We start from the raw sequence: 18,219 nt of genomic DNA, 5'->3' as shown, positions 1-18,219 counted from the left end.
CCTCAGGCTTACAATATAAAAAGACAAGAAACAGAAGGAGAAGTGAATTCATCTTTTATATTTCTAGTTCTACGCTTTTAAAAAAAAACATCTAAAATAATGTAAACAAGGAAGTAGCACATAGTTTTAGGTCAGCTGTTTTCATTAGAGGGCGTTTTCTGTTGTCGCCCCCAGATTATGGAATGACCTGCCGGACGAGATCCGTCAACTGACATCTTTAGACAGCTTTAAAAAGGCTGTTAAAATGGATCTCTTCCGGCAGGCTTTTCCTGGATAGATAATCCCACCCTCAGGAACCCTCTTCTCATGAGAGTCCCTAAGGTCCTCTCTGGAAATTTGAGTGGATTGCTGCCACAGTTTGCTGTTTTGTTTTTGTCTGTTTTGTAATGGTGTGTATGTGTTATGTTGTTTTAATTTGTTGGTTTTAATTATAATTGATTTAATAACTTTTTAAGGGGGGAGGGAAGTAGATTTTGATATATATTGTATTGCATTTTATTATTGTTAGCCGCCCCGATTGACCTCAAAGGGGCGAGATATAAATAAAAATCTTATTATTATTATTAATCTTATTATTATATAGGAGCAATTATTACATGTATACTCATTACTTAGTCACCACAACACCAAATGACAACTTGAATGTGTGAAATAGCTATCAAAGGATTAGGGCTCTATATGTTTGGTAGGTAATAATTCAAAGGTAGGGTATTGCAAGAGTGGGCAGAAATTAGAAATAGATGAGCTAATACTAAATCTCTAGGTGGTTTGCAGTAGATTGTCTGGGATTTGTGATTTCCCATTGTTTAATGCAAGCAGCAGCAAAGTAACTCACCTTAAATTGTGCTGCTAAAATGAACTGAGTTTGGGAAACCAGGAGTAGATTTTTTTTTTTTTTTTTTTGGATGGAGAGACTGAGGGTCATTCAGTTCTGGTACTCAAAACCAAATTCTGGACTTAAAATTATTTGATTATGTGTCTTCCATATCACTCTTCATCTGGTGGATCTTAAGTTTTTAAAAAAGACAAAGTTGATAGTCTAAGGTGCGGTACATACCACCATAAAGCAGTGTACCAGCGCCAGTTCTAGGGTTAAGAAACATGCGGCAACTGCATGGTCCCTAACCCTAGAACGTATGGACAGCATAACAATGGCGACGTCCCTTGTACACTGGCACCACCATTGTTAAGTAAGCACCGCACAGTGTCCACACATCACCACACGGAGCTTACATAATGAGTGTGCCACTGGCACACTTGTTACTCTGTCCCTGCGGCTTAAAATGAACCCGCTTTTCTTGGGTTCTTTTTCCTCCACAGGGAAGACGTGCGGTTTGGCGGCTGCGGCTTCCCTCCAGAGGAGAAAAAGGCCGCTGGCAGGCTGCCTTTTTCGGGTGGTCTGTCTCAGGTCTAAGTTTGAAGCCTGTCCATCCCTGCTGTAGTGCTAGGGACAGTAGCATCATGGGGGGTGGGGGTGGGGTTGGACGTAGGAAGCCCAGGTTCAAATTGGAGCTCACCCATTAAACTCTTTTGATAGCCTTGGCCAAATATCTTGGTCTCACAGTCTCCTGTATTTCAAACAGACAGGACAAAAATGTCATTTTGAGCTCCTTGGCTACGATACCAATGGGAGTAATAATGACACTAATACTTGCTAATATGTTATTTGGGAATTTTTTTTTTTAGAGAGAATGTTCCTGCAGGATTAATTGTTAGCACTTGTACTATAGCTGTGAGATATTTACTGGGAATTTGTGTTCTTTCCAGACTTACAGCTTTTAAACTGTTAGGAATTGCCTTAAGTAACCTATATAGAAGTCCCCAGACGTAGGATACAATGCCAAATTTTCTCCTGGTATAGATTTCCTGCTTAATTCTCAACACTCTACAAACCCCAGAATTCTCTGCAAGTAGACATCTGCCTCGGTTTTCTTCTTGGAGAGGGAGTGATGCCTTTGGGACACAGAGTGCCAGGAGCCAGGAGCCTAGGGTGCCACCTTCTTTATAGATAGTCAAGCCCTGTATCTTTAACAACCATGTCACAAGCAATAATCAACAAGTAAAGCTGTCTTTGTTATTGCGAGGACACTCTGCCAGGTGATACACAGAAGCTATTAAAGGGATTCTATCAAGATGGCAACCCTACAGAATGTAAAAGAATAAAATGAGAGACTGGTATGCTGTCCTAACGGTTTGCTGTCCTAATCTTATCTTTTGGTAGATGGATGGGAGAAGAAAATATGATCTCTGTTCAAGATGGAGGGACTTGCATTTGATAAATACTGGCTTTGTGAATATATTGTATTCCCTTTCCACTCCTTTGCATTTTCTGAATATGAACTGAGTGCAGGAACAAAATATGACCTCTCCTTTCTCCTCTTTTTCCTCTACCTCTCAGTATTACTGTTTTAATCCAAGAAGGGAAAAGGAAAGGAAAGGAAAAGGTTGGTCATACCTTCAAAGCCCTCTGAAGATCTAGTGTTCTCAGTGAGAACTGATGATGATGCAAATATTTAAAATACTTTGTGCACTAATAAATGCCAATTTAGGAGATCCAGGAACTCAGCACTGCAGGTGGTACAAATGGATCTTCGCACTATGGCTGCTGCCACACTGCAGAATTAATGCAAGTTGACACTGCTTTAACCTTCATGGCTCCATCCTATGGAATTCTGGGGTTTGTAGTTTGTTGTGCTCTGACAGAAAAAGCTAAATATCCCACAGAACTACAAATCCCAGAATTCCATAGCATCGGGCTATGGCTGTTAATGCAGTGTCAAACTGCTTTATTTCTGCAGTACAGATGCAGTCTGTGTGACTGTCTTGGAAGTGTATGTGTCTGTCTTGTTGCATGCCAGAATATGTAGGGGGCCCTTGGTATCTGCTGGGGTTTGGTTTTAGTACCACCACCACCTGAATACCAAAGTCCATGGACATTCAAATCCCATTAAATACAGTGGCATGGTAAAATGGTGTTCCTTGTATAAAATGGCAAAATCAAGGTTTGCTTTTGAAATTTATATTTTTAAAAAAGTATTTTCAAGCCATGGATCATTGAATCTGTGGATAAAGAATCCGTGGATATGGAGGGCCAGTAGTATATGAAAACTCATAAAGTGTCATCTTTGTGGAGGAAGCAGCATTAGAAGAGGACAATGATCAGCACAGAAATGGTGCAGAGAGCAGTAATATCTGGTGACTTTGTGTTTCAGTCTGACCTTTAAGTAGGCTGTCCAAGGTGTTGAAACTGTTCTGGGAATAGGGCGCATCACTTTGGATAGCTCCTGTAAAGTTGGCTAAACCCCAAAGAGAGTGGATAGACTAACCACCACTGCCTGAGGGGATGCTTAACTGTTTCTCTCCCTAATGTTTTCTCATTGCAACCTGGCTCAAGGCCATTCTCCTTTGTCACACAGTGCTAGGGATGTTTTTGTGGAACTCTGTAGATGCAGGAGGAAAAGCATTGTGCAGAGAAAGGATGATACACATATACACTTCTTTGCTGAAAATTGCCTGAAAACTGTCCCCCCCCCCCCAGAAGTTGCTGTTTGATTATGATGATGATGTGTACTTATATTCCACCTTTTTCTCAGTTTGGGTCTCAAGACAGCTTACAACAGTTAGTACAAATACTAAACATTCAACGATATAGCTGTCATTAGTCTGTAGAATCTATATGTAAGGAGATCTTGTAGCACCTTTGAGACTAACTGAAAGGTAGAAGCCAGGGACAGACCTATATATGCCATTGGTGTGTGAGAATGTCAATTCAAATTCAAAATTCTTTGTGTATGGAAATGAAGTGACAAGTCCAGCTTTAACTATGGTTGTTTGTGAACATCAAAGTTCCCAATGCCTTTGTTCATAAATGACTATTGCTCATTCTGCCAACTCCTTTCTTTCAGTTAGTCTCAAAGGTGCTCCAAGATCTCTCTACATACTGATAGCTAAACACTCACAGCATACAAAAGTTTAAAAATAAATATTATTTGTAGATATTATATACATTTATGAACTATTGAATTGGCCCAGTGGAAGAAGAAACCCTAAAGAAGGAGGAATATTTACTAGTTTAGTTCATAAAGAGTGGGAGAGCTAGAAAAGAGTGGAGTTGAAGTTGCTAAGATAAGGGGAAGAACTTTTCACCCTAAATAAGATAATAAGATTTTCAGTTATGTGTATAGGGCAAACTCTTTGTAGTAGAATTTCTGTGTTGCATTTGCTTCTGTTTTGTATATTTTTTAGTCTGTTAAATCATAGTTTTGTTAGATATGCATTAGCTCACGCAGGTCTCAGGGTAATGAAGTGAGAAAAACAGGTAGTCATCTATATGTAGTTCCAATTAATATCTTTTCTATATAAAACTTATAAAAAGGCAGATGGGATATCAATAAAGTAACTTAGGCAAAGCAACAAAATGAGCAAATAATTCCAAAGCGCTTGATAAAAAAAGGACTCGGAAACACCGGGTTCCTTTTACACCAGAGGGATGCCGCGTGGTTTGGCGGCTGCGGCTTCCCTGCAGAGGGAAATAGGTTACAGGCAAGCCGCCCTTTTGGGGCGGTCTGTTCCGGGCCTAAATTTGCAACATGTCCTGAACAGCACAGGGAGAAAGGTCCTCCAGTCAAGTCCTGCATTAGCACCTCATTGGATGCATGTAATTTGGGGTAGGGGTGGAGTGTCAATGTACATGTATTAAATTTAGTTTTTATTTTATTGTATTATTACATTAAATATTTATACAATCGCCCCTCTTCACTCGCGGATCTGAGATCCATGATCTTGAATATCCATGGAAGGGCAAACTCCGCTATTTTCAATGGTCAGTAGCCATTGCCATATGTTTACAGAGCAACACTGGTTCATAAGAATGGGAGTATAAAGTGCAGAACTGAAAAGAAATTTGTAAACTATTTCTGAAGATACTTGGCCTATGTGAATATCAGGCTATATCTCTAGTACACTTCTGCACTTTAAGCAGATAGACTTTATGTTGTTCGACACTGACACTTACTGTTTAGTTTTGAGTATTGCAAGTGGACTACAGTTGCTCCTAATGGAAGGCTCTAAACAAGAAGTGAACAGAAGATTGGATTTGGATATAGTGATAGATCTAGAGGTGAGTTGCCGAAGAATGACTGCAAATCACCTAGGTTTTTATTTTTAAAAAAGTAGCAGTAACTAAATGACTCTTTCTGCTGAGGTTCACCTACATGAATACCTTTCCATACCATCTGAACTGAGTACAACAACCACAACATCTTGACAAAATGCAGGGCTATGACTAACATCATCATTTTATCCCCCTTTTTCCTCCTTTATGATTTTAAAGACCTTTGCCTGATGAAGAAGCCAGTGGAGTTTCAAAAGCTTGCAACATGTATAATGGGCATTTTGGTTGGTCCAATAAAGGTATCACTGTTTTGTAGATTTTGGATTATATTGTACCTCCAAGTCTAAGTTATACTGCTGAAATAAAAATAGCCTAGCCTTGAGATAGTTGGGGAGAGGGGATGTAGAAGAACTGTGATTCCTGAGCATTTCCATATTCTTAAAGAACTAGGTTTTGTAGATTATTTTTGTACCTTGCTGTATTTGGTGGGTCTGTATGTTCTTAAAAGAAAAGAAAAAACCACAAGCTCTGTGTTTCCAAACTTGCTTAAATCAGAGGCAGATAGATCTGTTCATTGATGTGCAGAGGCATAGCAGGACAATTTTCGCTGAGGATGGAGAAACAAAAAATTGGGAAGGGGGAAAGCTTTGGGCATCAGTCTCTACTATAAAAAGAGCACCAGAATCCTGTTGGGACCTGAAGTCTTTTGTAAGTGGATTTACATCTGCAGGAATTAGAATTATGCAGTTGTTTTAACATCCATATCCAGTAGAGGGCTCCTGTTATGTTGCTATGTAGCAGAGCCAGTAAGTGCCTGATGCACATTGGTGCACAATGCAGATCACACTGCACACTAATGTTCATCTATCCCTATGTGCAGTGTCCCATTATGCCTTTTTGCAATTCAGTAAAGGAGTTTCTTAGAATCTGTGCTACATAGTTACACAAAGTTACATAAAATAACAGAATTCTGGTAGAGGTTCCCATGGGAAAAGGTTTTCATGGGCAATGACAAAAATACCATCAAGTTAATTCATTTTATTTAGAAAGTATGTTGGGAAGCTTTTAAATCAGTTTAAACTACAGTATTTCCACATGCAGTATTTCCACATGCCACACAGGTTTTGGAAAAGCGGGATACAAATAAACTATATTATTATTATTTTATTATTATTATTAGTGTAAACTAAATAACAGTGCCTAGGAGTAAAATACATGTTGTGCAAGTCATCCTACCATAATAATCTGTACTGTTTGCCTATGTACCATGATTTCTCTACAAAGCTGTAGAGAAACTCTCCACTTGAAATTCCTTCGAATATGTCACTTTCAAAAGCCATGATGATTAAATATATTTATATTTATAAATAAATATATTTTACTCAGAGGAGCACAGAGTATTTGGGGAGCAATTTTCACTGTTCTGCATCACCTTAATTCCTGTGTGTTTTTACTTTGAAGGCATATGCCATGTGTGTGTGTGGTGCGCCTTCAAGTTGTGCTGACTTATGGCAACACTAAGGCAAACCTATCATGGGGGTTTCCTTGTGAGTTTTGTTCAGAGGAGGCTTGCCATTGCTTTCTCCTGAGGCTGAGAGAGTGTCACCCAGTGGGATTCATGGCTGACTAGGGACTTGAATCCAGGGTCCCCACAGTTGTAGTCCAATACTCAAACCACTGTGCCATGCTGGCTCCTTGATGCTTATGAAGTAGATGGTTATGAAATAGGTGCTTGTGGAAGTGGAAGCCATGCTGCAAGCACTTGCTTAGCAAAGTGAGGGCTGAGCTACAGTCAGATTGGCTGTTTGAGGAGTCATGGTGACCCACCCCTGTGTGTCTAATCGTGCAGAAGAGGGAATACATTTGCTTTAACAGGAATCTGCCACTGGAATTTTCTTCTCATATCAATCAGTGTCAGCATGCCTACAATAAATATTCTGTTTTATCAATTATCTTATATATACACACAAGCCGTGACTATAAGGCCAGAATATAAATTTCAATCTGCAGTTGAGCAGACCCACAATTGGATTCACAATGAACATAGATGTTTTGGGAGGTTAATGTTCTGCTCTAAAGTCATAAGATTTCATGCACTAGAGTCCGCTTCACCATATAGATACAAATGTAGAAAGGGAAAAAAGTAACTAGTATGGTAGCTTCAAATGGTGATGAAATGGAACAGTGTAGTCTGTGACAATTCAGTTAAACCCTAAATATATCATCACCATGATCACTGAAAACACCATAAACTGATGACAACACACTCATTCTGTGTGTGTGTGTGCACGCGCATGCCTGCATGCACATGTCTTCAAATCACCTATCAACTTGTGGCAACTTGATGAATTTTGTAGGGTTTTCTTAGACAACCCTTTGCTAACATAGGCACATTACAGACCGCCCGTTTGGGGCAGCCTGTATCCGGCCCTTTCCCCGCCGGATCAGGGCCTCAGCTGCCACAGCGGCAGCCTCTGAGGCCCCAATCCGCCGCTTTCCAGGCTGCGGGGAAGCAGCAAAAGGCCACTTCCCCGTGGCCTGGAAAGGGGTGTCCTTGGGGCTTCATGCCCCAAGGACAACCAACTCCGGCGGGGATCAAGAGAAAGGGGCCGAGTTCGGCCCCTTTCTCATTTGCGTTGCTGGCACAGCTGTATAGAGGCTGCGCCAGTGACGCAAATCCTGGAAGGAGCTCCGAAACGGAGCTCCTTCCTGCGCCGCCGAAAGAGAGCCACAGGTGCTCTCGCGCAGCACGAGTACGTCACTTCTGCGCCACCTCATTTGGAGGCGGCGCGGTGGTGACATAGTAATGGCGGTGCCCTTGTGTATAGGTTGTCGCCATTTTGTACAGACCCAGTCCATACTAGGGTTAGGGGTGTCAGGAAGTGATGCCCCTTCCTAACCCTAGTACGTCCTGGGGACATACTATAGGCACGTCTGTAACACGCCATAATTAAATTAATAAATACCTGTATGGAACAAGAAACCATGGTCTCTAGTCATTCTCAAATACATGCAAGCAAACTTTTTGATAAGACAAGTCACACTCTCTCAGCTCAGAGGAAGGCAAAGGCATTAGCACCCTCTCTATGAACAAATCTTGCCAAAAACAAGAATAAAAACCTTAGGGTCACCATAAATTAAAATGACTTGAATGCAACAAGAACAACAATGGTGCACTTGACTTAATAAATGGCAAGATTATGAAAATGAGATAACATTTTAATATCCTAGGACACTCCAATGCTGACATCAGTGCTTCTATTCTGCAACAAGGAAATAATTGGTTATTAATAATTACTGCTGTTGTGAATAGCATTATCTTTATTTTTCTTACATTTTTCATTGCTTTGAATTGTTATGGACTATACTGCTGATGTTTCACCTCCTTGTTTATTTTTCCTTCCTCTCTGCACACACACATGTGTGTGTATCTATTTGTGTACACACACACACACCTACCTGCTATTTATACCTCATGGAGCAGGTGAAGTGGACCTTAATCTTGGAAAGCATTGACAAAGAATCGCAACAAAGTCATATACATTTTTCAAATATTACTTTCATCATGTCAATCAGAGCAGAGGTGGCCAACATCAGCTGGTCTAGGAGCCAGTTTTCTGGCACTGGGATCCAGCAGCTGTATAGATTCTTTTTCTGCAGAGGAGCTGTCACCTCCCAACTATTTATTCTGTGATACACTGGCACCAGGAAGCCTCTTCTGGAGCATGCTGCTTGGTTATGCAAGTCTTAAAGGTGATCCTAATGCTGAGTGGGGTCACATGTCAGTCTATCCTACTGAAGATGAAACATGATTTCTCCCTGCAGTGGTTATAAGCTAAACCACATAGGCCCTGCAGAAGACCTTCATTAGTCTAACCCTATTAATATTAATATCCTGTAAGCTCTGTAGGTAGCTTCTTACTGCAGTGGAATCCTGTGCCAGATTTCACCCTGCCAGCCTCTGAAGTGGGCTGCTGTTATCTTGTTAGGAGGGACTGGACACGTACATATATAGAGAGCTGGGGCAGGAACAGCTTTCACAATCACATTTTCATTGCCCATGACCAGTTCAAACAGGATCAGTGCTGAGAGTCACTTGGTAGGCCTAACATTCCTACTCTGAAATATATACAGTACAGAGTGTGCATTACTCAGAAGAAGCTTTAGAAATCAGGCTGGAAGGAAGAGTGCGAGAATGCTGAGTCTGATGGGTTTTTCAGAATGCTACATATCTAGTTTGTGGAGAGAGGAACCTACTTTGGGTTTCCAGAGCCATAACATTTTTTTTCCAAGTAGTTCTGGATCCAAAGGGGTAGTATGGCAGATAACAAGAAAATGAAATATATTTATCTGTCTCATTATAAGCACTGGACTTGCTTCAGCTTTTTAAACAGAGTTTGGACAACCATTTGTCAAAGTATTTCTGTCTGGGGGAGGGGGGCTTGGATGAGATAATTCTTGGTTGTGCATTCCAGCTCTATGTTTCTATGATATAATCAGTTTTTGCTAACAAAAGCTAGGGAAGAGCTGGAGATTCCCTAGGGCACATGAATTATTACTCTTGGGCAGAGCCCAGCAGCTGGGCACAGCACTTACCTGCCATTTTCATCCCAGGAGCTAGCTCACTTCCTCCCATCACTCCATTTGCAGCTCTATTTTTCTTATTAAAAAGGGCACGGCATCAGCAGCAATAGCAATGCCTTCAACTTGTATGATCTGGCAGAGATAGTCAGGACTCCCAGCCAGAGGAAATATGGTCCCAGCATATGGTGAATTAGCAACACATGCAAAACTCAAATAAGTTACTTCTGGGGCTGCAAAGCTCAGTGGCTGGTTCTGGGAATTGCATTTGGCAAAGGAAAGGAAAAGAAAGGGCCACGCTAACATATCTGAGCTTTGTAAGATTATGTCTTTTCACTCATAATCTTCAAATCACTAAGACCCTGATAAAGATAATAGGACAGGCCTCGTCTCCAAACTGGAAGAATGTCAGGAGGTATGTGTGTGTTGTAATCATTAAATTGTTGCTCCTGTTGTAGGCTTTTAAAATTGTTACTTTTTTAGCTTACTATTTTAAAAAAACTATTATAAACATGCTCTACTTTTTTTGATTTGGTTGTGTTGTTTCCAGGTTCGTGACAAAAAACTCCTCAATGACCTGAATGGTGCTGTTGAAGATGCCAAGACAGCCCGTCTTTTTAACATTACCAGCTCGGCACTAGCCACCTTCTGCATCATCCTGGTCTTCATCTTCCTACGATACCCACTTACTGACTACTAGATGGTGGGCCAGAGATTGCCACCTATCTCCCTCCATGCCAGAAGCTGCCATTGAGTTTCAAATGGAAGGGGCACCAACAAAACCAAGCCACCCACCCAATTTCCTCCTTAATGGCAAAAAGAAGCCACTCACCTCCCAAAAATGAAAAGAGGCAATTGGGACTAAACTCCTCCGTTCCCCCATAGGCACATTTCCTCATAGGCTGACTGGTTCACAAACTTCTGTAGCAGAGAGTTTTACTTTTACATTTTTTAAACAAAGTATTTATTTTCATGATAAAGAAACTGGACTTGATGGTGAGAGGGAAACTCAACAGAGCTTGGTCAATGAAATGCAGTCAAAAAAGAAAGGGAGAGAAGACGGCGGTCACCAGTGAAGCTGGGATGAAGTTTATGCAACCATCCTGAGTGCTGAAGCTGAGTGGGTGGGGCAAAAGGTTCTGGTTGGCCCAGCTGATCTGGAAACATCTCTGGGATCCATAGCAAAGTCACAATCTCAGAGCTCAAGAGAGGGAATAGGGAAAACTGCTTGCTGCTAAGAGATAGGCATGGCCTTTGCAGAACATATCAGTTGCATTCACTCTGCTTCCAACTTCTTTCCCTACTCCTCTCCCCACTCTGCATCCCCAGCACACAGACCTTTGCTGTATACATTTTACCTGTTTTCAGATGGATTTGTCCAAAGCCCAAAATAGCTTGCAAAAATGGTTTTAAAGACCAGGAGATTTGGATTTCTAGGCAGTTGAAACTAGCCTCTCCTTCATGAATTCTGGATCTTTCTATGGTAAATGCCAGGAAACATATTATTAATGGTCCTTTTTGGAACCTCATGGAAACATTGAGAATGTAGACAGCTTACAGAAAAAATTACATAGATCCTGTATTTCTGTCAACTTCCAATAAAAATACCTCTAACCATCAGTCACTGTTTTTACTACAGGTCACATTTTGTGCCTTCTAATTCAATCAACAACAGAAGAAATGTGGGCTTTTTCAAACAAACAATGGCTAGATCATTTATTTAAGAAGAGGTCATTGTTTTCAAGCCCACTAAGTTATCTGTTTAAATATTACAATATCTTGCTCACTGTCAAGATAAAGTGAATGTTTTTCCCCAGGTTGCGTAGGCCAGTAATGCCACTGGGTACTTTACTAAAGGCTCATTCGTACTATGCAATTGTAGCACTCTATTCCACTTTAACTGCGATGGCAACATTCCATGGAATCCTATGGTTGGAAATTTATGGAGGGGCATTTATAACTCTTAACCAGAGAGATCTAGTGACTCAGCAAACCATAAACCCAGGATTCAACAGGAAGTTGCCATGGCATTCACAGTGGAATATAGTGCTAGATCTTTGTAATGTGAATGGGCCCTAAATCCATAATGGAATTGTATTTTAATTATAAATGTATTAAAATTTTAATTCCTCAGGAGGGAATGTGCTTTGTCAAACAACAAATCTTACCTCTTTACCATAACAAAATGAGTTCCTTCTACCAAATTTTGCTTCAGAAAGGAACCTAATGAAGAAACGCAACTACTGTGCTGTCTGTATTTGTAGCGTAAACTGTGTAGAAACTGGAGAGATCGATATCCAAAGCCATCTCCAAGTCAATCTAAGCCCCTTTCTCTTTTTTGATTTATCCATTCTTAATTAGCTTGTCACCATGGAATACTTTGCAAATGCTTATTACCTGCTTGTTTCTTATGTTCCTCATGTGACTGATTGTTTGTCCCTCTATGCCTATTTCATTCCAACTAGGTCCCAGTGTAGATGTTATAGCAGATTATTTGCTGCTTGTCCACACTCAATCCCCTAATGTTTTGGCAACATATGAAATGACAGTTGTAGAGGAGGTAGAATCAGGTAGCCATATGTGTGCCACACCAACAACACGGACCAGTGGCAATGGTGCAGGGGCTCCTTCATTGCATTTGCTGTGTTTCATAAGTTATTGGAGTTGCATGGCATCCCACGGAGAGGAACAGCAGAGGAAACTTCCTTGTGCTGTAGTTTTATTTTGCACAGTGTTGCCTATAGCAGGGGTTGAAATAACATGGCATCCAAATATTGTTGGACTGCAACTTCCCACAGCAGTAACCAACATAGTCAATGGTGAGATGAATGCTGGGAGCTACAGTCCAACAATATCACATCTATTCAAACAGGAATCACTACAGCTTTGTCTTGCCAGGGATTACACCTGGAATCTTCTTTGTGGGGACACAAGACCATTCTTTGGTCTATGTGCAATGTGTGGGGCAGGTATAGCCAAAAGACAGCCAACAGCAGATCAAAGCCATCAGGAAGCATGAACTGAAAAGATGAGAAATGACTCCTTGAAGCTAGTTGGTTGGAGAAAGACTGCACACCTGGTACTTTTGGCAAATTCTCACCCATTCAGTGCTGCTATATGAACAACAACCATGACTTAAAGTTGTGAAGCCTCCTCTCAGAGACTCCTGCTTTGCTTTCTAGGGAAGACATTATTTGATAATCTTAACTGACCCATTTTGTATAGAGACATAGATGAATTATAGATTTCACTGAGTCATCACTGCAGTTATTTACAAATTATGGGGTGGATCTAGGATTGTGTTGGGCAAAAGTTGTGCTGAACAATCTGGCAAATGAGGTGGGATCAAAATTGAAGGAACCTTTAGGAACAGCATGTCTGGTGGCCCTGGGGACCACAGCAAGAAGGAGGAGTCTGCAATCTTCACCATCCACTCCCTTTTTCTAGTGAGGAGAAACTGCTGGGTCCTGATACTTTCCAGTAACAGGATTATTTCCATGAGGGGAGGGGGGTCCCAACTGTGTGCAGTTTATTGTTTACAAGCATTTCTATCAGCTGTATTTTCTTCAGCAGACACAGATTAGGACAAACAAAAAAGGATACAGTCAGGCCTATTTGTCACCTGTTTGCTGGGTTTCAAAGGAGGGCTTTCTGAGTAGATTGTGTTGAATGAATTATTGTGTAAACTATGTAAGTTGCCCCTTGGTTTTAGATATTACTTCCTTTCTCTGAATTTGGTTGATGAAAAAATATTTTACATAATGTATGGATAATGTTGATGTTATCTCTTTACCTTTACTTTTTAAATACCTTCTATTCCTTTAAAGGACAAAATGTGACAGGCAGTTGGGCTTTTGCAAACAGGAAGAAATCAGATACCTTCCAGACTGCTAAAGGCACCGGCAAATCAGCATAATAGAGGAACTGTGAAACAATCAACATACACGAGAGGGAGAGGAGATAATAGCTAACACTTCTACCAATAAAATACTTTCCAATTTGTACTATCAAAATGCAACAACTGAACTCAACTATTCACTTTGGGTGTGTACATACATTTAGGTGTATTGTTACCCACAGAGTGAAGCAGCTGAGAATGTATCAGGTCAAATATAAAATAGTTGGAGCAGGGTAGCACCTTCCTCCCATCTTGTGTTGACAGTTGTGATTTTATAATTTTATCTGCACACTTGGCAGGGCGAAGAACCTGTGGCCATCCAGATGGTGTTGGACTCCAGTTCTCATCAATTCTAGCCAGACTAACCAGTGATGAGAAATATCAGAAATTCCATATCTCAAATGCAAAGTTTCCCACTGTGGCCCTATCTGCACTGGCCAAATAAACCAGCCTTCTCCTGGTAAGGAGATGACATGGGGCCAGGTCCTTGAGTGTGGTGCAAACAGACTGGACAATGACCAGCCTGTTCAGGGTCAAAACCTGGGGTATATCCCCCTCTGTTGTTGCTGCTGTTGTTGTTGTGTGCCTTCAAATCATTTCCAACTTATGGTGATGTTAAGACAACCCTATCATGTGGTTTTCTTAGCAAATTTCTTCAGAGGGGGTTTGCCATTGCATTCCCATTGAGGTTGAGACCATGTGATTTGGCCAACGTCACCCAGTGGGTTTCATGGCCTATAATAAAGTAAAACATAACCCTCCCTGCTCACTCTAGATCTTCCTGGAACATCCAGAGTCTCCTCATTCCAGCACCAGGCAGCTGTTTAAAATGAAACCCTTTCTGCCCCCTGGCATGGTTGACACTGATGTGCATTACTTGCTCTGAAGTCACAATAAAGTGCCCAGCTATGTAACAAATGCTAGGTGCCTCCTTCTGACCCCAGAAAGCAACATGCTGTGGCAGTGATTGTGCAGGAAGGCAGAATGGCGCATGCATGTAAACAGCTGCTCTGAGGCCAGGATTCTCCGAGTTACCCCCAAGGTATTCTGTCCAGTGCAGACAGTGTCTAATAGCCTCTCTTTTCATCACAGTGGGTATACACATTTATTTGCTCCCATTATGTTTGTACTCCTACTGGCATGGAATGAATGGCATACAGCATACAATAGCATACAGAATCAATGAACACCTGCTCACATGCAGATTTCTGAACCACACATCAAGCTAATAAAATGTGTATTAGCTTACACTAGGAGTCTAACAAGGTTAATGGGTTAAATGTGGATCTGCTTTTGGTTGTAGAAATCAATAGGTTTCCATGAATGAGTTGCAGATTTTCCCCAAGAAGAAGAGATCTGAATCCCTGATAAATCTGTACTGCAATATTTGTGGCTGCTATGTTTGTGCATCTCATTGATTTGCATCTTTCTGTTTTACTTACTGCTCCAATGATCTGAGAATATTTCATGTCTGGTTGTTTGCTCCATTTGTCAGAAGGTTCTGGAGCCTGAGGAGTTACAAGATACAGACTTTGATTTGTGATTTCCCCCTCCATGCTATTGCCTCCCCATCATCTTTGCCTTCTGCTCTGCAGTGAGGAGTGTGTTTGCAGCAGAAGCTGCCTGGTGTTTTCAGTATATTGATTAGCAGAGGAAACTAGCCAGCAATCCTCTGGAGCAATTGCAGCTGCTGACACTCCTTCATCCACAGGAAAGAGACCAGCCACATTCTCATTACTGAGGGCCACCACAGATAGATAGATAGATAGATAGATAGATAGATAGATAGATAGATAGATAGATATGGAAACAGTTTGCAGACAATTCCCTTTTTAAAAAAATGCAGATGGTATATATCACATGTGCATGACTAGCTAAAAATCATTGTCCATTGTAGGAAAATACAGAATTTTCCTTTACAATTTAGTCTGTATAAGTCAAGTCAAATTTTATTTTCTTCAAGCCAATGGCCATTGTAATAAGAACAAATGCAATATAGTAAATGCCAGCAGATATAATCCAACAGGTTGTGCAACAGATATGATCCATTTTACTAATATTACATAATTTCTGTTGTAAAGTTGAAGCAGAAGTTCTGTCTGTGGTGGAAAAATTCATACATAGAGATCCTTCTCCTTGGGCTTCACTGTGACTGTGTTCTTTTGGGGCTTAAGTTTCTTGCCAGATTCAGCACTAGCTGCTCTAAATTCAAGTAATACACAAAGTCACAATGCAGAAAATAGACCCTAAGCATGCACAGAATCCATCACCAAGTAACAGCACTCTCTGACATTTAGGGTTAAGGCAAAAGGGTTTTTCAGGCCTTCAGGGTAGTCTTGATTGTTCCATCCTCTCTCCAAGGATGTGTTTACAGATTTCAGACTGGCAGAGGGAGATATTTCAACAGCAAGCTTCAAACTCGACAGCAAACCTCAAAGGCTCCCTCTCAGAGATATTCAAGATTAAACTACAAATATCACTGCATTTTACATCATCAGTTGTGACTACTTGCTTCTTTTCTACACCTCATAAAAAAACTACTCCAGTATTCATGGTGAGTCTGACAGGTCAAAAACAGTCACCCTGGTTTGAAATAGAAGGATATGTGTGTTCATTTAGCATGCACCTCTACCATATAGGCCTGTAGCACTGTTTATATCACTTGCCATTCAGTGCTTACAGTCCAACGCAGGGTTAGACACAAAAATCCAATGATTTCATTGGATGTGTATGAAGCGGTTGCAGGCTAGTGTCCACTTAGCTGGATAGAAATTTGAGCACCCTAAGAACGTAATCATGTGTAGCTTAACTGTGCAGGAGAGATGTGGGCAACTGCTCTTCGTCCTGAAGGCATGTCCTGGGCTTTCTTTGCAAGACACCAAGATTTGTTCTGGGCACAGCACTGACTGGAAAAGATACCTTGAATTCCAGTTGCAGGAGGAGAGACAGCCTATAAAATAAAGTGACCATGGAAAGGGGAGAGACGGTGAATTGGGATCAGAAATTGGAAGAATTACTTTGGAGGATTACGATGCTGCCTGGGGGAATTCTAGTTGTTGAAGCAGATGGACGGACGGATGGACAGATAAACAGATTCCTGTTTATTAGTCTCAATTAAAATAGATCCATTCAGTCCACTGCTGGCTGGTGAGTCAATACATAGATAGGTATCATTGCTTCAATGGATTTACTCTATTCAGGAGAATCAGCAGGGTTTAGGCCATTTTTTCTCTCAAGCTCCTCAAAGTAGTGAATTGGTTTCAGTTTTTAGAGGACGGTACAAGTGAAACACTGGTGCAGACAGAAGTATATTAAGAAAATACACATATTTTACTGCCCTGGGACCTGGGCTGGAGAAGAGGGCTTAATTAGAGTGCTTCCTAACCCTGCAGGTAAACCCACCATCTTTTAATGTACTGCTGACAGAACTAAATGGTAAAAAATAAACATAGCAGCCTGTGTTTTCCCTTGAAGAAGCAATGTGAGATTGAGTGGTTTATTGATATCTCTAGCACTGAGTAGGGTTGCCAGGTTTTCAAAACAGCAAGAAGGGCTTTGGGGGCACCATTAGCAAGTGGTGATAATAAAGCTGTGTAATCTAGTGGTTCTAGTGTCGCTGAATTAATGTTTAAAACCACCAGCCCATACACTGAGTTCTTCCTTTTCTGGCCTGGGTGTTACCACTTAGAATAAAGTTTTCCATCAAGTTGAAAAGTACATTTATCAGACTCCCCGCCCCTCCAAATCTTGGTTAGCTATTAACAAATCTGTGGCTGGACAGCATAGAAAAAAAGCTATTAAGGAGCCCTGGTGGCAAAGTGGTTGAATGCCAGTACTGCAACCACAAGGTTGTGAGTTAGATCCTAGGGCTCCAAGGTTGTTTCAGCCTTCCATTCTTTTGTAGCTCAGTAAAATGAGCACCCAGCTTGTTGTAGGCAATTGGCTTACAGATTGTAAACCGCTTAGAGAGTGCCGAATTCACTGATAAGAAATGTAAATGCTATTGCTATTGCTAGTTTAGAAACCTTGTCACCTTATTGCCAGTCAGCACAAGATCAACTGGAGCATGTTAGGTGGGCCTATGTAAGACCCATCTCAAGTCTTGCAAGAAGAAGGTCCCTGGAGAGGGAATAGTGGGCACCAGCTGCATTTGTAACCAACTCCCTCCTCCTAGCATGTGAAAAGAGCCATTTCTTAGCACTATATCTGAAAGAATATATTTGACATCCCATTCAGTGCGCATACAAAATTTGTAGCCCTTAACTAATAGTAAGGGACTCCTAATATGGGGTGACCAGATGTCATCATTGCAAAGGAGGACAAGCCACTGCAAAATGTAGGCCTTTCAAGAAAAATGTAAGACGTTACCAAATAAAAACTAACAACACTGATATAAATATAAATTCATGCCTCTTAGTCATGCTCAAAATGGAGGACATTTTGGAATTCCTCCTGGACAGAAGGCTGAAATGTAGGACATGTCCTGGAAAAGGAGGATGTCTGGTCACCCTGATCCTAATAACACTATATGGGATAAACTTTCCAGACCTTAAATAAGAGACATCCTTCAGGTTAAGGGACATCTGGCAATTGAATCATCCCCCCCAAGTGCTTGTGATTGGTATTA

General features: G+C 41.0%; 1 protein-coding gene across 1 annotated transcript in view; it reads left to right on the top strand.

Annotated features, from left to right (window-relative positions):
• IFITM10 (interferon induced transmembrane protein 10) overlaps positions 1–11,376 on the top strand; it is a 45,344-nt gene extending 33,968 nt beyond the window's left edge. The window contains exon 2 of the mRNA XM_089523439.1: positions 10,245–11,376. Coding sequence (XP_089379565.1) covers positions 10,245–10,394 — 150 coding nt within the window. The 3' untranslated portion in view covers positions 10,395–11,376. The remainder of the gene's footprint in view (positions 1–10,244) is intronic.
• The last annotated feature ends 6,843 nt before the right edge of the window (positions 11,377–18,219 follow it).

The sequence above is a fragment of the Sceloporus occidentalis genome, unplaced genomic scaffold (assembly GCF_023333645.1).
Source record: "Sceloporus occidentalis isolate IW3139 unplaced genomic scaffold, rSceOcc1.0.p SCAF_4, whole genome shotgun sequence".
Lineage (NCBI taxonomy): Eukaryota > Metazoa > Chordata > Lepidosauria > Squamata > Phrynosomatidae > Sceloporus > Sceloporus occidentalis.
Note: the sequence above shows the minus strand (reverse complement) of the source record. Positions and strands in the feature narration are given on the sequence as shown.